The following is a 20,367-nucleotide window of genomic DNA, read 5'->3' on the forward strand; positions in this document are numbered from 1 at the left end:
CTTACCCATGCCGTCAAGCTCACCATGTCATTCATGAAGGATCTCAATTTACTAAATGTCTGGAGACAGATGCACCCACAGGATAGGAACTACCGTAATTTCCGGACTATTAAGCGCACCTGAATATAAGCCGCACCCACTGAATTTAAAAAATATATATTATTTTGAACATAAATAAGCCGCACATGTCTATAAGCCGCAGGTGCCTACCGGTACATTGAAACAAATGAACTTTACACAGGCTTTAACGAAACACAGCTTGTAACAAAAATAAATAGGCTTTAACGAAACACAGTTTGTAACAAATATAAATAGGCTTTAACGAAACACGGCTTGTAGCAAAAAATTTAAAATTAGCAGTAAGCTTTGGTTGTCTTTTTGCACTGAGTCAATTCCTCACGCTGCTGTTTCCAACGTCTTATTGACTCATTAAGACCAAGCTCCCGTGCAGCAGCTCTATTTCATTTTCCAACAGCCAGATCAATCGCCTTCAACTTGAAAGCTGCATCATATGCATTTCTCCGTGTCTTTGCCATGATGAGGGTGACAAAATGACTACCATAATCAGAATGATGAAGTTTGAGAGCGCTCGATTTAATCTAAACAGTAAACAAAAAAAGTTGTTTGACCTTAACCCGTTCGGCAATTTCATTGGTCTAATGAAAGCTTCATGCCGCCAAAAAACTGAGCACGTCACAGAATGTTTTTTTGGAAGAAAAAAAATTGAAAGCGGGAAAAATCCATATATTAGCCGCGAGGTTCAAAGCGTGGGAAAAAAGTTGCGGCTTATAGTCCGGAATTTACGGTACTCTTTATTCACACCCACACAACACACACACACACACACACACTCACGCATAGATCACTTTTTGCTATCAACCCAACTGTTTCATAGTGTTAGACACCGATTGTCTCACCAGATTGCTTTGTGACCATTCTCCTCTGGAATTAGCAATCTCCATTCCTACCAAGCATATATAGATGGAGACCAAATTCTACACTCCTGAAGCAACCTGCATTCATCAAAGAGCAGATCAATATTTTTACTTTGACAAACACACCCTCTGGTCCTGACAGTTTCATTCTTTGGGATGCGTTGAAAGCCTATCTGATGGGAAGGCTCATTGCCTGTACTAAAGTGTTTAAATGAAAACACGGTGCCGAACTGAATGCCCTTGCATCTGAAATCTTTGAGCTGGAGAAAACCTACCAAAGGGGCCAGACTAAAGACCTATAAAGGCTTTTGGTAAATAAAAAACTGAAATATAATGCTCTGAACACGTATCAAGCTGAGAGGTGCATTACTAAATCATAACAGCGTTACTATGAACTTGGAGAGAAAGCACAAAGTACTGGCATGGCAACTGAAAGCAGAGGAAAGTAAGAGGACCATTAATGCTATAGAAACTTTTACTAATGAGATCTTTTGACCCTACTGAAATTAATGATACTTTTAAGAAATACTACGAGGACCTCTATACTTCCCAATCAAGCGATGATCTATCAGAGATCAACTCTTCTCTCCTTTCTCAACCTCCCTTGCCTGTCAGAGGAAGACAGAGCGAACAGTTCTCAGTCCCTGAATTGTTGGAGGACATTAAATCTTTACCTTCTAAAAAATCTCCTGGCTTCCCTCCAGAGTTCTATAAAGAACTCAAGGGGCTGTTGGTCCCCTACCTTATGGAGGTACTTTAAAAAGCCGGGGAGGACAACTGCTTTCCAGAGTCTTTCACTCAAACTGTGATTACAGTAATTCACAAGAAAGGGGAAAACCTGCTAATGTGTGCCTTCTATAGACCAATCACTCTCCTTAAAACAGATTGTAAACTGGTCACCAAGATGCTATCTAAGAGACTGGAGTCATGCTTCCCCCTGTTGGTCAACTCAGATCTTACTGGATCCATAATTAATAGATTGTCCTCCAATAATCTCAGAAGGTTCTTTGATATAATTCACCTTGCAAAAAAATAAATACCTAGTGTCGCAGTCTCCCTCGTTGCCAAAAAGGTCTTTGATAGGCTCGAATGACCATATCTCTTTCGCGTTTTGGAAAAGTTCAGTTTAGGCACCGTGTTTGTAAACTTGATAAAATCACTCAACAAATCTCCTAAAACTAGTATTGCTACCAATGGGATTACTTCCTCCTCTTTCCTTCTCTTTAGGGGAACAGACACAGTTGCCCTTTTAGCCCCCACCTCTTCGCCGTCGAACTGTTGGCAGTGGCCTTTAGAATGTGCCCTGACATACATGGCTTTGAGGTGGGCCCCCATACCCATAAGTTATCACTCTTTGAGGACGACCTTATCTTATTTCTAACAAACCCAAAACATCCCCTCTCACTTACAGAACCTATTACAGTATTTTAGTTCTTTCTCTGGATATAAGGTCAATTTTGATATAATCTTACTGTTCTCTGTCTTTGACCATCAAGCATAAATTTCCTTTTAGGCGGTCGCCTATGGCCTTCACATATTTGGGTATAATGGTGGATGGTAACCTGAAGAACCTCTATAAACTCAATCTGGCCAGTTTGTTGCAAAAGGTGGATGGTGACCTGTGTAAATGGATGGACTTGCCTCTCACTCTACTGGGTAGAATGCATGTAATTAAAATGAATGTCCTGTCCAGATTTCTGTATTTGTTTCAATTTCTCCGCATCCCTGTACCCGCAGCATTCTTTTACTCTCGACGAGCTGACCAGACAGTTTGTGGCACGGCAAAACTCCTGGGGTTAGCCTGGACAAACTGACCCTTGATCACAGTCAAGGGGGCTTAAACCTCCATTTCAGAATGTATTACCTGACTGTTTGAACATGGTTCCCAATCAAGCAATGTTCAAAGGTTTTTCAAGAATAGTAACTTTAGACCATGGTCTGATAAGGGTATCACTCTTCTAGAACATTGTTATGAGGGAATTCTTATGTCCTTTGAACAGCTGAAATAGAAATACAACTTGTCTAATAAGGACCTCTTTGGTTACCTACAACGATGACATTTTATTAGGGTGAATCTCAAGGGCCAGTGGAACCTACCTAAGATGTCACCTATTGAACAACTTTCCCATGCAGACCAACCACTGTTGAAGACCATTTCCTGTGTTTACGATGTTCTTATGTCATGACTACCACTGCCTGAGCTAGATAAACCCCGACTTAGATGGGGAAAAGATCCGGGTATTCATCTTGATGAGGGACTATGGAGTGACCTATACAGGGATGGTGTTACATCCACATTGAACTCCAGATACAGACTGATCCAGTTTAATTTCCTCCATCAGCTCTATATCACCCCATCTACATTGCACAAGTTCAACCCTGGTATCTCCTCCCTACGTTCAAAACTACACTGTTTCTGGCAAGGGGTATGCGATACCATATCTTCAATTCAGGGGGCTGCATTCCCTTTAGACCCGGAGGTCTGTCTACTGGATAACTTCACTAATTCCAGTCTTAGGCAAAATCACACTAATAAAGCTAACAGAAATGGTGCTAGCAATTGGCAAAAAATGTATTGCCTTGAAATGGAATCTGGCAGGCAGATATCTGAAGTTAATAGTTGTATCCCACTGGAGAAAATGACATACTGCATAAGGAATAAGTCAGAGACAATTTACAGAATTTGTCAACCCTTTGTTGATTATATGGAGAATGATCACTCACATAACATTGATTGCATCTCTGTATAATCCTCATGTAATGTTTCACAGTTAATGTATAAAATGTACTGTAGCCTACTGGTCCAATGTCTCATATTTAGTTTTCTTTTTCTATTGCATTTCAATTTTTGTCTGTTGTCTTCTAAGTTTGTCACTTTGTTATATTGTTGTCTGTCTTCTCATTTTTGTTTTGAATGTTCTTAATTTTAAAATGCAAAAATATATATATATTTTAACAATGATTTTTGGTACTGAATACACGGATATTGATTATTGTCCGTCTTTATGGATTCAATAAATTAAATATTGATGGTTTTGTCTGTATTTCAGCCTGCTAAAGCGCGGAAGAGGCGGAAAAAATACAAGAACGTAAGTACAAACCAAGGGCCGATCCTTAAACCTGTCCACTCTTTGTTTTCTATAGAAATATATGTATTTTATGAAATGATTAGACACATTGATACATGTACACAATGTATGATTGTTTAGATGGAGAACCCCCTGGACCATGTGTTCAGCACGTACCAGGTTAACATCATGCAGTCGTGTGACCAGTGCAACTCCTATATCGGGGGCATGGAGAAAGTCTACATGTGCAGCTGTGAGTACCACACAGACAGACAAACACACACACACACACATACAGGCATTCTGACAACTCTCACATTCTAGTAACAGCTAATATATATATATATATATATATATATATATATATATATATATCTCTATCTCTATATATATATATATATATATATATATATATACCTACCTACCTACCTACCTACCTTTTATTTAACCAGGTAGGCCAATTGAGAAGTTCTCATTTACAACTGCGACCTGGCCAAGATAAAGCAAAGCAGTGCAACAAAAACAACAGAGTTACACATAGCAAACGTACATTCAATAACACAATAGAAAATCTATGTACAGTGTGTGCAAATGTAGAAGAGAAAGGAGGTAAGGCAATAAATAGGCCATAGAGGCAAAATAATTACAATTTAGCATTAACACTGGAGTGATAGATGTGCAGATGATGATGTGCAAATAACAAGGATAACAGTCTCCAATAATTGATGTGAATGCTGAGGATTCTTTAAACATACATAACCATTATATTCTGGGTCGTCATGGATACAAATGTTAATAGCCTTCCATTCTGGTTTTATTCTTCCAGATTGTAAGATGGTGTGCCACAAGAAGTGCCTCTGCAAAATTGTCACAGACTGCTCCACGTTTTGTGCCAAAAAGGTGGGCATTGACCTCACATATTCGTAAACTACATTGACATACTTCCATGATTTAGGTTTGAATCTTAAATCTTTATTGGTCCCTAGGTTACTATTGACTAACATGTTGGTGTCTGTCTGTGTGCAGAGTGACGAGGAGTCAGGAGGCCTGCACTTTGGGGTGCGCTTGTGTCACCTGACCAACGAGGACAACCCCATTCCCATAGTGCTGGAGATGATGCTGGAGCATGTCGAGATGAACGGCCTGTTAACGGAGGGAATCTACCGCAAGTCAGGTTCCGCCAACCGCATGAAGGAGCTCCACCAGCTAATGGAGACTGGTAAAGGCCAGCCCATAATATTGTAAACAGTAAACCACAGAGCTGCTAAGATCTTGATGGGTAACAGTTCATTTGAGAGGTGTACGGAAGACTTAACATTAAACACCTACACAAGCACAAGAGTAGTTGTATTTTTGAAGTTTCATTGTGCCTATGTAGATCTTATGTATGACATAAGTATACCTCTTCTTGTTCCCATTCCTTGACCTGTCTAATGGTTGATGTTGTGTGGCAGACCCCCACGCAGTGTGCCTGGAGGACTACCCCATCCACACAGTGACAGGGCTGATCAAACAGTGGCTGAGAAAGCTGCCTGACCCCCTCATGACCTTCACTCATTACAATGACTTCCTTCGGGCCGTGGGTGAGTCCTGTTATAGCTCTGCCTCACTCTTCTCCATGATCAAGGGAGAGATAGTTACTCTTGTTCATTTTGGATTTTGTTATATAACATATGTCCACAAGGGGGAGTCCCTATATCAGCCCATGTGGGTTATCTTCTCCTTGGTATGTTCTACTGATCTACAGGTAAATGCCAAAATAAAGGAAATACTTGAGTAAATGAGGGATACAAAGTATATTGTAATCAGATGTGGTTCCTGAGTTAATTAAGCTATTAAAACATCCCATCATGCTTAAGGTCCAACTGCCCCTTATTTTGGCTACCATGGCTAGAGATCTCTGACTTTGAAAGAGGGGTCTCAAAGGAAGTTTAAAGGGAGTGTATGTGTCTGTCACCAGATCTCAACCCAATTAAACACTTATGGGAGCGGCACCTGAGACAGCGTTTTCCAACACTCTTGACAAAACGACAAATTATGGAATTTCTCGTGGAAGAATGGTGTCGCATTACAGTTCCAGACACTTGTAGAATTTATGCCAAGGCGCATTAAAGCAGTTCTGGCTTTAACGCCGTATTAAGACACTTTATGTTGGTGTTTCCTTTATTTTGTCAGTTACCTGTATTCTACTGAATGTTCAAATGTGTAATATTGTCGACTGTCAGCAATCCCTACATTGTGGCGTTGTTGTTGATCCTATATTGTGTTTTCCTCATCTCTCTAGAACTTCCTGAAAAGCAAGAGCAGCTACATGCCATCTACAAAGTGTTGGAACAGCTCCCCACCGCATGCTTCAACACCTTGGAAAGACTTTTCTTCCATCTAGTCAAGTACATACTCTTCATGGCTGGGGCAATATTGCAGTGTGTATTGCTGTATAAATATTTAACTTTTTTCCCCTTCCACATGAGTAATATTTTTCTCTCTTCCAGAGTGTCTAAAGACGAGTCTCACAATCGCATGTCTCCCAACTCCCTGGCCATCGTGTTTGCCCCCTGCATCCTCCGCTGCCCAGACAGCGCCGACCCACTCATGAGCATGAAGGACGTGGCCAAGACCACCACGTAAGTATCTCTCTGATCACTGCATAGACAGAAACCATTGTTACTTTATGTATAAAACGTTTTATTTTTATCAATTCAGTTGAAATAAATTGAAATAAAAAGAATACCACAATAAGAATAGTCCACTTAGAATGGATTTTATTGATCTCAACCGTAGTCTTTGCTGTTATCAAGTGAATATTTTGTTCAGGCAACTAGGTAGGACCCCCACTGTACAGGAACCAATGCAGTGCCTTTACCACAATAGAGATTTTAACTAGCAGGTAATGTCTCTGTGTCCCAGGTGTGTGGAGATGTTGATCAACGAGCAGATCAGAAGCTACAATGAGAAGTTAGAGGAGATAGAACAGCTGGAGCATGCTGAGGCTCTGGCCGTCAACCAGCTCAAACTCAAGAGACAGAACACGGTGAGGACTATTCTACATGGTCTGGTCTGTCTGGACACTACCAATTCAGGAAGTAAACTGACATTTCTATTCCAATTTTCCTCAATGCTTCTCTGTCGCTTTCTGAATTGACTGATTTGGAATGGAATTAATTCCAACACTGACACTTACCAGGTCCATAGACTCAGTAGACAGACCAACCATAGCCACCAACTGTATTTACTACATACTGTTGGGCAGGGCTGTACTACTACACTCCTAGTCCAGTAAGGCTGCAGGTTTTTGAGTGTCAGTGTATTGTCCAATATCCACCATGGGTTACTGCTCATTGTTTTGTGGTTCTTCCTTTTTTCTCTTCAGCTGCACTGGCATTTGTCCCTCAGGTTTTCTGCTCCTTACAAAGGAGTGGTGGTACGTATCCACGTTGCTCTGGTCCTCCTGGTAGCTAGATGCGGTTTGTCTTAACCAACCGTCTGTGCATGACTTGTAGTAGTCGATGACCCGCCCCCCATCCCTCTCTCCTCTTCATACTAATTGATGGTATACAGTGCTGCAGTGGTCTCCCAACTATGTTTCTGGAGAGCAACTGGGCATGCAGGCTTTTGTTCCAGCCCAGCAGTTACACACCTGGATCCAAGCGAAGACAATGATCAGTTGATTCTGTGACGGAGGTGTGTTAAAGCTAGGTGTGTTAAAGCTAGGTGTGTGTTAAAGCTAGGTGTGTGTTAAAGCTAGGTGTGTGTTAAAGCTAGGTGTGTGTTAAAGCTAGGTGTGTGTTAAAGCTAGGTGTGTGTTAAAGCTAGGTGTGTGTGTCAGTGCTAGGTGTGTGTGTCAGTGCTAGGTGTGTGTGTCAGTGCTAGGTGTGTGTGTCAGTGCTAGGTGTGTGTGTGTCAGTGCTAGGTGTGTGTGTGTCAGTGCTAGGTGTGTGTCTGTGCTGGGTGTGTGTCTGTGCTAGCTAGCTAGGTGTGTGTCTGTGCTAGCTAGCTAGGTGTGTGTCTGTGCTAGCTAGCTAGGTGTGTGTCTGTGCTAGCTAGCTAGGTGTGTGTCTGTGCTAGGTGAGTGTCTGTGCTAGCTAGCTAGGTGAGTGTCTGTGCTAGGTGAGTGTCTGTGCTAGCTAGCTAGGTGAGTGTCTGTGCTAGGTGAGTGTCTGTGCTAGCTAGCTAGGGGGGTGTCTGTGCTAGCTAGCTAGGGGGGTGTAAGTGCTAGCTAGCTAGGGGGGTGTCAGTGCTAGCTAGCAAGGGGGGTGTCAGTGCTAGCTAGCTAGGGGGGTGTCAGTGCTAGCTAGCTAGGGGGGTGTCAGTGCTAGCTAGCTAGGGGGGTGTCAGTGCTAGCTAGCTAGCTAGGGGGGGTGTCAGTGCTTGCTAGGGGGGTGTCAGTGCTTGCTAGGGGGGTGTCAGTGCTAGCTAGGGGTGTGCCAGTGCTTGCTAGGGGTGTGTCAGTGCTTGCTAGGGGTGTCAGTGCTAGGTGTGTGTCAGTACTGCTAGAACAAAGGCCTGCATACCTACTGCTAGTACCTCTATGCGTGTAGATGTTAGACCCCTGTTATACTGCATGTTGGTTTCAGCCCTCAGTATCTGTGACGTGAAGGTTCTTCAGAGTGACGGTGTGGGTTGATGTTGGTCTTTTCCACATGTGACTTGTTTGTGGTTTGACTAGTATTTGGTGACATTAACTCTTGATCATAGCCCGCTTGTGCTGTATGGAACAAATATGATTCCCCACTGTACAACCTCAGGATTGGATGGATGGTTTGTGGATTCTCCCTGTTAACCAGAACCAAGCCTTGGGTTCTTGGAGCTGGGGAATAATTGACATGGGAATGAGTTGTCTTCTTGATGTCTTTTACTCCTGGAGTAAAATAACCGTTGCTTTGATTTGCAGACTCAAGCTTCTTTCAATAGTAAAATCGGCATTAAAAACCCTCACACCCGATACTGACATGTTCCTACATGTTGTGTGGTTGAATAACAGTTTCATAGTGCCTGTTTATCCCTACTCATCATGACAAAACCGCCTGCCTTCCTCTAGTTACCATAGCTCACTGGAATGACACAGGCATGATATTAATAAACACTATGCATGATGACGTTACACAGGCACCCCACCCCATCCTCTAAACCAGTGTGGTATGGACTTGCTACTCATTGAGGTGCCATGAGTAACTGTGTGTGTGTGTGTGTGTGTGTTCTCTCTTAGGTGCATGAGAAGAAGTGCTCTGACTTGACGGTGGTCCCTGAGAACGATGAGCCACTAGACTCTGACACGGAGGCTGAGAAAAACCTGATGGAGCGCATCAAGTCTATAAAACAAGAGAAGTAAGAACTGAACAGAGCCCCTGATTCACCACTAAATTCAGCAGATACACTACATGGTCAAAAGTATGTGGGCACCCCTTCAAATAATTGGATTCAGCTTTTTCAGCCACACCCATTGCTGACAGGTTTATAAAATCGAGCACACAGCTATGCAATCTCCATAGACAAACATTGGCAGTAGAATGGCCCGTACTGAAGAGCTCAGTGACTTTCAATGTGGCACCGTCATAGGATGCCAAGTTTCCAACAAGTAAATTCGTCAAATTTCTTCCCTGCTAAAGCTGCCTCGGTCAACTGTAAGTGCTGTTATTGTGAAGTGGTTGGCCACACAAGCTCACAGAACGGGATCGCCAAATGCTGCAGCGCGTAGCGTGTACAAATCATCTTTCCCCGGTTGCAACACTCACTACTGAGTTCCAAACTGCCTCTAGAAGCATCATCAGCACAAGAACTGTTCGTCGGGATTCCATGGCCTAAGATCACCATGCGCAATGCCAAGCGTTGGCAAGAGTGGTGTAAAGATCGCCGCCATTGGAATCTGGAGCATTGGAAACGCCTTCTCTGGAGTGATGAATCACGCTTGTATCACACTCTGGCAGTCAGATGGACAGATCTGGGTTTGGCGGATGTCATGAGAACGCTACCTGCCCGAATGCGTAGTGTAAAGTTTGGTGGAGGAGGAATAATGGTCTAGGGCTGTTTTTCGTGGTTCGGGCTGGGCCCCTTAGTTCCAGTGAAGGGAAATCTTAATGCTACAGCATACAATGAGGGGCGATTCTAGACTTCCGTGCTTCCAACTTTGTGGCAACAGTTTGGGGAAGGCCCTGTTGTGGAAATCCACCACTAAGGACTCAAACTCAAAGTAAATAAAGCAATCTTTATTATTATGGCTGTAGAGGTTCACAAACTCAATACACACTTGATAAAAACTCTGAAGGGGAGGTTCCCGTTCAGTCCTTTTATACTGCTACACTAAAAAGTTATAAGCATGGTTGGTTCCTGTATTTGACTGTTTTATTCCACTTCTCTTGTACCAAGATAATGTTCTGGGCATACTGCCAATTTGCTTATGAGTGATAGTGTGGTTTCCTCCTTTGTGCAGTCATCCAGTTACTCGCATGAACCCAACCAAGACCGGTTATTACAAAAGCAGCATTGTGCTAAACATACTGTTACAAACACACAAGAGCATTTCCATCACAGCCCTTTCTGTTTCAGCATGACAATGCCCCAAGCACAAAGTGAGGTCCATACAGAAGTGGTTTGTCGAGATTGGTGTGGAAGAACTTGACTGGCCTGCACAGAGCCCTGATCTCAACCACATTGAATACCTTTGGGATGAATTGGAACGCCTACTACGAGCCAGGCCTAATCGGCAAACATCAGTGCCCGAATGAAAACAAGTCCCCGTGGCAATGTTCCAACATCTAGTGATAGCCATGAAGTGCTTTGAAAGGCTGGCCATGGCTCACATTAACACCATCATCCCGGAAACCCTAGACCCACTCCAATTCGCATACTGCCCCAACAAAAGGAACACCTATGTGAGAATGCTACTAATTGACTACAGCTCAGTGTTGAGAGCACCAGCTGTTCCGGACTACTGTGTGATCACGCTCTCCATAGCCAATGTGAGTAAGACCTTTAAACAGGTCAACATTCACAAGGCCAGACGGATTACCAGTACGTGTACTCCGAGCATGCGCTGACCAACTGGCAAGTGTCTTCACTGACATTTTCAACAGCTCCCTGTCTGTAATACCATCATGTTTCAAGCAGACCACCATAATTCCTGTGCCCAAGAACACTAAGGTAACCTGCCTAAATGTCTACCGACCCAAAGCAATCATATTTGTAGCCATGAAGTGCTTTGAAAGGCTCGTCACGGCTCATATCAACACCATTATCCCAGAAAACCTAGACTCACTCCAATTTGCATACTGCCCCAACAGATCCATAGATGGTGCAATCTCTATTGCACTCCACACTGCCCTTTCACACCTGGACAAAAGGAACACCTATGTGAGAATGCTATTCATTGACTACAGCTCAGCATTCAACACCATAGTGCCCTCAAAGCTCATCACTAAGCTAAGAATCCTGGGACTAAACACCTCCCTCTGCAACTGGATCCAGGACTTCCTGACGGGCTGCCCCTAGGTGGTAAGGGTAGGCAACAACACATCTGCCACGCTGATCCTCAACACTGGGGCCCCTCAGGGGTCCGTGCTTAGTCCTCTCCTGTACTCCCTGTTCACCCACGACTGCGTGGCCAAACACAACTCCAACATCATCATTAAGTTTGCTGACGACACAACAGTGGTAGACCTGATCACAGACAACAATGAAACAGCCTATAGGTAGGAGGTCAGAGACCTGGCAGTGTGGTGCCAGGACAACAACCTCTCACTCATTGTGAGCAAGACAAAGGAGCTCATCGTGTACTACAGGAAAAGCAGGGCCAAACAGGCCCCCATTAATATCGACAGGGCTGAAGTGGAGCCGTTGAGAGCTTCAAGTACCTTGGTGTCCACAACACCAACGAACTATCATGGTCGAAGCACACCAGGACAGTTGTGAAGAGGGCACGACAACTCCTATTCTCCCTCGAGACTGTAAAGATTTGGCATGGGTCCCTAGATCCTCATAAAGTTCTACAGCTGCACCATCGAGAGCATCCTGACCAGTTGCATCACCGTCTGGGATGGCAAATGCTCCGCATCCGACGGTAAGGTGCTATGGAGGGTAGTGCGTACGGCCTAGTACATCACTAGGGCAAAGCTTCCTGCCATCCAGGACCTTTATATAAGGTGGTGTCAGGAAAAAGGCCCCAAAAAATGTCAGACTCCAGCCACCCAAGTCATAGACTGTTCTCTCTGCTACCCCACAGCAAGTGGTACTGGAGCGCCAAGTCTTAGTCCAAAAGGCTCATTAACACCACCTACCCCAGGCCATAAGACTGAACAATTAATCAAATGGACACCCGGACTATTTACATTGACCCCCTCTTTGTTTTTACACTGCTGCTACTCGTGTTTATTATCTATGCATAGTAACTTTGCCCCCTACCTATATGTACAAATTACCTCGACTAACCTTTACCCCCAAACATCGACTCGGTACCGGTATCCCCTGTGTATAGCCTCGTTATTGTTATTTTATTGTTTTTATTTCTTTTTTTACTTTAGTTTATTTAGTAAATATTTTGTTAACTCTATTTCTTGAACTGCATTGTTGGTTAAGGGCTTGTAAGTAAGCATTTCACAGTAAGGTGAAATGCTGTTGTATTCGGGGCATGTGAAAGCCTTCCCAGAAGAGTGAATGCTGTTATAGCAGCAAAGGAGGGACCAACTCTATATTAATGCCCATGATTTTGGAATGAGATGTTCGACGAGCAGCTGTCCACATACTTTTTGCCGTGTAGTGTTTTTGAATGCTGTGGTTTATACACTGTGGTTATATTTATATAATAATATAATATATGCCATTTAGTAGATGCTTACAGTCATGAGTGCATACATTTTACGAATGGGTGGTCCCGGGAATCAAACCCACTACCCTGGGGTTACAAGTGCCATGCTTTACCAACTAAGCTACAAAGGACCACCCATATCCAATGGTTATATTTTTTCCTGCGATCCACCAACCAACCCTTGGTTATATTTGTGACCCCTATGTTTTCTGTCTCTCCCTTCCCCCTCTTTCCCAGGGAGGACCTGGCCTGCAGACTGCCAGAGCTGGAGCAACCTGGTTCTGACCAGGACAACCTGGACTCTGAGGCGTCGCTGAGCTCTGAGAGCCTGTTGGACGAGCGCTGCAACAACTTGGAGCCCGAAGGTCAGTATTAAAGGTATAGTCCCCCCCTTTCCTACCTATTCACACCTGTGGGTTTCTCATCAGCCTGCCTGGCCCCCTGTCTGTCCCTGCTGTCTCTGGTGCAGGTCTGGACATGCTGGTGGTGCTGCATTTAAAGAGGTTGGCGGAGGTGCCGTCTGCTCTCTAGCAGGTTGGAGGCTCCCGATTTACAAGCAACGTGTGTGTGTGTGTTTTTGTACTTTTGCATGAGTGTCTGTGTGGCATGCAGAAACTTTGACCAGACTAACTGTTGGGGGTGGAGTAACATGGTGTATTATGGTGGTAGAGGTCTGTGGGGGACTTATTTCTTCATTCTGCTCCTGCTGCTTTTCATACCGCGCTCGCTCACGCTGACTTCTTGTCCGACTCCCACCCACTCCTGCAAGAACTGGTCCCCAATCTGACACAGTCCTGCAATGTTATTTTAGGTGAACTGTATGTGACGCAGCTCGCTTTACAGCCTCGGTCCCAGCAATCTTGCCACCCTAGTCAAGGTAAAAATGCGCAAAAATAGCCTAAGAAATAGGTTAAAATACCAGAGATTCTCACGTGGCCCATTATATTACGTTATCGGTATTATCGGGCTGTATCAGCCAATAGGGTAGAAGTAGTTTAATAGAGTTGGCAAATTATAGGAGAGTGGACACTAGTTGCTTTTAGCAACACTAGTATTTACACACTAGGGTTGCTGGGAATTATCTTACAAAAAGAGTAATAGTCCGCCAGAAGTTAAACTGTTTTATCCCCGTGGATTGATGAGGAATTGAAAAGTTGTATGGTTGAGAGGGGTGAGGGATGAGGCAAAAGGAATGGCAAATATGTCTGGCTGCACAACCGTACTGCAAATTGAGAAATCATGTGACTAAACTGAATAAAAAGAAGACCCTATACTATAAAACAAAGATAAATATTTAAAGAATGGGAGTAAAAAGCTTTGGAGCACCTTGAATTACATTTTGAGCAAAAAGGCAAACTCGGCCACATTCATTGAACCAGATGGATTATTCATCACAACCCACTGGTATTGCCAATTACTTTAAGGATTTTTTAATTGGCAAGATTAGCAGATGGAAAATTGTGAGGATAATGGTGGACAATATTGCCACTCCTATTTGCCATATCTTCAATCTAAGCCTACTAGAAAGTGTGTGCCCTCAGGCCTGGAGGGAAGCACAAGTAATTCCGCTACCCAAGAATAGTAAAGCCCCCTTAACTCGCTCAAATTAGCCGCCCAATCAGCCTGTTACCAACCCTTAGTAAACTTTTGGAAATTGTGTTTGAGCAGATACAATGCTATTTTACTGTAAACAAATTGACAACAGACTTTCAGCACGCTTATTGGGAAGGAAATTCAACAAACACAGCAATCACACAAATGACTGATTATCGGCTGAGAGAAATTGATGATAAAACGATTGTGGGAGCTGTTTTATTAGACTTCAGTGCGGCTTTTGACATTATCGTGCATAGTCTGCTGATTTGATAAACATATGTGTTACGGCTTTACACCCCCTGCTATATTGTGGATAGAGAGTTAGCTGTCTAACAGAACACAGAGGATGTTCTTTAATGGAAGCCTATCCAACAAAATCCAGGTAGAATCAGGAATTCACCAGGGCAGCTGTCTAGGCACCTGACTTTTTTCACTCTTTACTAATGACATGCCACTGGCCTTGAGAAAAGCCAGTGTGTCTATGTATGCAAATGACTGAACACTATACACGTCAGCTACTACAGTGAGTGAAATCACTGCAACACTTAACAAAGAGCTGCATTTAGTTTCAGAATGGGTAGCAAGGAATAAGTTAGTCCTAAATATTTCAAAAACTAAAAGCATTGTATTTGGGACAAATCATTCACTAAACCCTAAACCTCAACTTAATCAAGCTAATTGTAATAGTGGACACTTGACTTGAACTACATTTTAGGAGTGGCACATTTTGCAGGCAGAAAAATACATGTGTTATCAATATTTATTTCCAGTCCATGTTGGAACCTTAACTAATGCCTATAATATTTAGGAAGTTGATTTTCATGGAAAGACAACTTTCTATTTAATTGAGACCACGCATAGGCGCATTTGGTCTTGCACGCCAAACACGAAGAGAGTTGATGTTGGTCTACTGAATTTGAAACAGAATTATCCTATGAGAGTTTGAGAGTAGTGTGACAAAGAGCTGCTTTAATACCATAGTTAACGCATACAAAACAGAAAGACAACCGTTCAAAATTATCTGGGGGGGGGAATATATTAATCTCTAAATTGTCTGACTGCCCACTTGAATAGAGCTCGCTACATGGTGGCATGTTTTGGTAGTGATATGAGCCTCTTTCTCTCATCCGTCTCTTCCAGGGAGAGGTTTTTTCCTGTTCAATAAGGCCAAGCCGAACTGCCCTCCCAAGCCTTCTGACCTGGTCCAGAGACCTATGTCCCCAAGGGGGTGTTCCTCTCCAAACCTCATCTCCGATGTTGCCTTTGGCTCCACCTCCCGGCTCCAGCTACCACGACGCCGCCCCATCATCCCCGACACGGTGAAGCTGCCCCCGGGCATCCACACGCACCCCCCGACTGTGGACCTCACCCCCTCTGCCAGTGGCGGCTACAGCCTGGTGAAAAGGCGGGAGCAGCCCGCCCGACGTAAAGACAGCATCCAGTCCCTTTACATCAGCCCAGACAAGGACCTGTTCCCCTCTCCTCCCTCCATCTCCTCCCTCTCCCTTTCCACCTCCACCCCCACTCCACAGAGCCTCCAGACCGCCAGCAAGGCCCTCAGACGGTTCTCAGACCCAGACGTCCCATATGTAGACGAGGCCTGACACAGACAGGAGGCACAATAGAACTTCATTCAGAACTGGATATCTATGGTGGTCCCCACGGCCTGGAGGATACAGTCTGTTAGTGTCGCTGTTGCCATGGAAACTGATCATGGACGTGCGTTTTATACTCTTGTGACTTGTGACTGATGAAAACAGGATGTGTCACCAAGCACTTTGTCTACAATAAATATATTGTGGTTTTTAAGAGACAATTTAAATCCATTTTGCGCAGAAGCATGGACTCCATGGATGTTTTATTTTTGTTTTTATTTTTGAAATACTTCCTTGATTTCATGAGGGAAAAACTGAAGGTTATTGCACCTTTCTTTTCCCAGGTCTCCTTATGAGAAGACCTGAACAGTGATCCCAATGTAATGTCAAAAGTGCCTTGATTTGTACATTGTCAGTGTACAAATTCATTATTTCTAGTTTTAATCTTCAATGGGGTATTTTTGTATGATACTCTTGTACTTATTCATTGAAATTATACCAACTCAAAGATATACTGGAACGAGGAACAAAACACTTTTGATGCAGTTATGGTCCCTTGAAATGCCTTCTCGTCAGAAATGGACTCTCCCTCAATTTCCTCCCAGTATAGGAACTGCTTTCACTTGTCAAAGGGGAAATGAGAGCAGCTCTAGCCACTTTCCTCCTAGATGAAAACCACCAACACTTGTCAAGGGCTGCGTGCCATGTCTTACTGGACCTTTTAGATTCTACTTTCTGTAATGTTTCCGCAGCTACATACATACGGCTTCAGTCAACTGTACTGTACCTGCCACTCTGTCAATGGGAGGGTCAGGGTGCCTATAGACTACAGACGACCCCTTCAGAAGTTGGGTTTGATATGTAATACTAATGTTCTTCTCTCAGACTGCTGTTGGATGTCTTAATTACTTACAACTTTAGTGTTGAGCTGTATGTTATCTCCATTTGAGGAAGTAAAAGAGAAGGAACTAGAATGTATTTATCTAAGCAATAAGGAAGTTACCTGACTGTTGAATTATTAAACAGAAGGTGTGGCACTGTAAACACATCTTTAGTGCATGCACACAGACTGGAATTTTGACCTTTTTATTGCAGGCTACTTTACATTGTTATTGCAGATAATGAAATATTTGACTTACAGAGCAACATCAATGCAATACAAGATGCTGTATAGTAGACAAATAAATAATTGACAGTAACCACGTTTCCATGAGTAAAGACACTATATAAAAAGAAAATCACGAAAGTTGTGATGGAAACAGGAAGTTTCGGTACAATTTTATAAATGCTGACAATTTTCTTCATTCGTGTTGATATCTTTTTGTGTAAGTAAAATGTATTATATGCGAGAAATGGCGATGGAAACGCCTTTATGTGCAGATACTGATGTAATAACCATCATATCGAGGCAAATTTTGAGTCATGCGATTATATTGGCATGTACTCCAACTCGGGAAACCATGCAGTTTATCAGGCAACAGATTAAGTAAATGATGAACTTCACAGGGTGGTGAAAGTGCAAGGTGATGAGCTTGATGCTCCTTTCCAATAAATATAGGTTTTTATTCTGGTGACATGATCATCGATGCTTGGCTGCGGTTTGACAAAAAAATTATCTTGCTCCTTTGTTCATAATCTCATCATGTTGGCCATTCAAACTCAACTCTGGATCTCGAAGCCAGTTCCACTGCATTTTTTTTGTTTCCTTTAATCAGGAACTGATTTAGACCTGGTACACCAGGTATGTGCAATTAATTATCAGGTAGAACAGAAAACCAGCAGTCTCCGACCTTGTAGGGTAGCAGTTTAGTATCCTTGATGCAGGCTACACGTGTGCTCTTGTCAACAGTGCACTAAATCTGCACCCTAAGTGCTGTTGGTTAGAGCGCAGTACCAGAGTACACACTCGCAATATAATGCACATTTGTGGGTGAGAAAACCATCAGTGGAGTTAAATGTAATTGAGACACTGGTTAGTCAGGCTGATTGAGGTAGTATGTACATGTAGATATGGTTAAAGTGACTATGCATATATGATGAACAGAGAGTAGCAGTAGCGTAAAAGAGGGGTTTGAGGGGCACACAATGCAAATAGTGTATATTAAGTGTATATTCCAATGATAAGAGCCACTGTAAAACCCAATTTGCCCAGAACAAGGATAACATTGAGTATCTGAAAAGAAAAAAATGACAATTTTAAAAAGTGACATGAAAATGAGTTGACACATTGCATTTCAAAGCAGAATTATCAAAAAAACAAGCTTTTTGTGATTTTAGATTTTAAGTGGAGGCAACACAGTGACCTTTATGGTTACCTAAAAGTTTAACAGGGTTCAGGCTTCATTGAGAGCTGAGGTTTGACACTGAGCTTACCATTCTCTTTGGCATAATGCATTTGTCACCAATTTCTGAATTTCCAGCGAGGTGAAAAGAAGACACAAAACCATCTTTAATCGACTTTTTATTTAACTTACATTTAAGAAATTCAAATATCTTGAACAGTGAGATGAGACGTTAATGTTCACAGGTTGACGTTTGTCATGACTCTTGTCCTGGAGGCAGAACTGAGCGATTTTCCTTAGGCCAGATGCAAAGTCAAAATTCCCTATATTGTAAAAATTTGTGGAAGAAAAAATGCTTTTTGGTCTTCATTTAAGGTTTGGGTTAGGCATGAGCTGCCTCCAGAACAAGACTCATGACGAAAAACAGTAAGGTGCTTAATATTCACAAATCTTACTTTTCCTCTGGTAACTCTGGTTGCAACAGAGGTATATGAACATCAAGTAGAACAGAGCCACCCGGGCTGCATACCCTCCCATCACTTTCATGCACCAGTGTATCGAGCAGCACTTCTCAATTTCCCCCAGGCCGACAAATATGGCCGCCACTGTGTTAGAGAGTGGGATGAGAAATACCGAAGGAGAGAAAAGCACATGTACAGTTGAAGTCGAAAGTTTACATACACCGTCGCCAAATACATTTAAACTCAGTTTTTCACAATTCCTGACATTTAATCCTAGTAAAAATTCCCTGTCTTAGGTCAGTTAGGATCAGCACTTTTTATTTTAAGAATGTGAAATGTCAGAATAATAATAGTGATTTATTTCAGCTTTTATTTCTTTCATCACATTCCCAGTGGGTCAGAAGTTTACATACACTCAATTAGTATTTGGTAGCATTGCCTTTAAATTGTTTAACTTGGGTGAAACGTTTCGGGTATCCTTCCACAAGCTTCCCACAATAAGTTGGGTGAATTTTGGCCAATTCCTTCCGACAGAGCTGGTGTAACTGAGTCAGGTTTGTAGGCCTCCTTGCTCGCACACACTTTTTCAGTTCTGCCCACACATTTTCTATGGGATTAAGGTCAGGGCTTTGTGATGGCCATTCCAATACCTTAACTTTATTGTCCTTAAGCCATTTTGCCACAACTTTGGAAGTATGCTTGGGGTCATTGTCTATTTGGAAGACCCATTTGCGACCAAGCTTTAACTTCCTGACTGATGTCTTAAGATGTTGCTTCAATACATCCACATAATTGTCCTTCCTCATAATGCCATCTATTTTGTGAAGGGCACCAGTCCCTCCTGCAGCAAAGCACCCCCACAACGTGATGCTGCCACCCCCGTGCTTCACGATTGGGATGGTGTTCTTCGGCTTGCAAGCGCCCCATTTTTCCTCCAAACATAACGATGGTCATTATGGCCAAACAGTTATATTTTTGTTTCATCAGACCAGAGGACATTTCTCCAAAAGGTATGATCTTTATCCCCATGTGCAGTTGCAAACCGTAGTGTGGCTTTTTTATCGCGTTTTGGAGCAGTGGCTTCTTCCTTGCTGAGCGGCCTTTCAGGTTATGTCGATATAGGACTCGTTTTACTGTGGATATAGATACTTTTGTACCTGTTTCCTCCAGCATCTTCACAAGGTCCTTTGCTGTGATTCTGGGATTGATTTGCACTTTTCACACCAAAGTACGTTCATCTCTAGGAGACAGAACGCGTCTCCTTCCTGAGCGGTATGATGGCTGCGTGGTCCCAAGGTGTTTATACTTGCGTACTATTGTTTGTACAGATGAACGTGGTACCTTCAGGTGTTTGGAAATTGCTCCCAAGGATGAACCAGACTTGTGGAGGTCTACAATTTTTTTCTGATGTCTTGGCTGATTTCTTTAGATTTTCGCATGATGTCAAGCAAAGAGGCACTGAGTTTGAAGATAGACCTTGAAATGCATCCACAGGTACACCCCTAATTGACTCAAATTATGTAAATTAGCCTATCAGAAGCTTCTAAAACCATGACATCATTCTCTGGAATTTTCCAAGCTGTTTAAAGGCACAGTCAACTTAGTGTTTGTAAACTTCTTACCCACTGGAATT

The 20,367-nt window shown here is 42.9% G+C and overlaps 1 protein-coding gene across 7 annotated transcripts in view; it reads left to right on the top strand.

The window, feature by feature from the left end:
* LOC100380752 (unconventional myosin-IXb) overlaps positions 1-17,190 on the top strand; it is a 117,269-nt gene extending 100,079 nt beyond the window's left edge. For 2 of the 7 annotated variants that reach the window (XM_014149207.3, XM_014149210.3), the window contains 12 exons: positions 3,986-4,024; positions 4,145-4,256; positions 4,830-4,903; positions 5,030-5,222; positions 5,458-5,586; positions 6,288-6,393; positions 6,496-6,627; positions 6,911-7,034; positions 7,374-7,424; positions 9,210-9,328; positions 13,038-13,165; positions 15,537-17,190. In XM_014149207.3, coding sequence (XP_014004682.1) covers positions 3,986-4,024; positions 4,145-4,256; positions 4,830-4,903; positions 5,030-5,222; positions 5,458-5,586; positions 6,288-6,393; positions 6,496-6,627; positions 6,911-7,034; positions 7,374-7,424; positions 9,210-9,328; positions 13,038-13,165; positions 15,537-16,000 — 1,671 coding nt within the window. In that variant the 3' untranslated portion in view covers positions 16,001-17,190. Of the gene's footprint in view, positions 1-3,985; positions 4,025-4,144; positions 4,257-4,829; positions 4,904-5,029; positions 5,223-5,457; positions 5,587-6,287; positions 6,394-6,495; positions 6,628-6,910; positions 7,035-7,373; positions 7,425-9,209; positions 9,329-13,037; positions 13,179-13,269; positions 13,362-15,536 lie in introns of all 7 variants that reach the window. The other 5 variants (XM_014149211.3, XM_014149212.3, XM_014149215.3 and 2 more) reach the window with 5 other exon arrangements.
* Positions 17,191-20,367: the final 3,177 nt, after the last annotated feature.

Source organism: Salmo salar, chromosome 16, assembly GCF_965601325.2.
Source record: "Salmo salar chromosome 16, fSalSal1, whole genome shotgun sequence".
In the NCBI taxonomy this organism is placed as follows: Eukaryota; Metazoa; Chordata; class Actinopteri; order Salmoniformes; family Salmonidae; genus Salmo; species Salmo salar.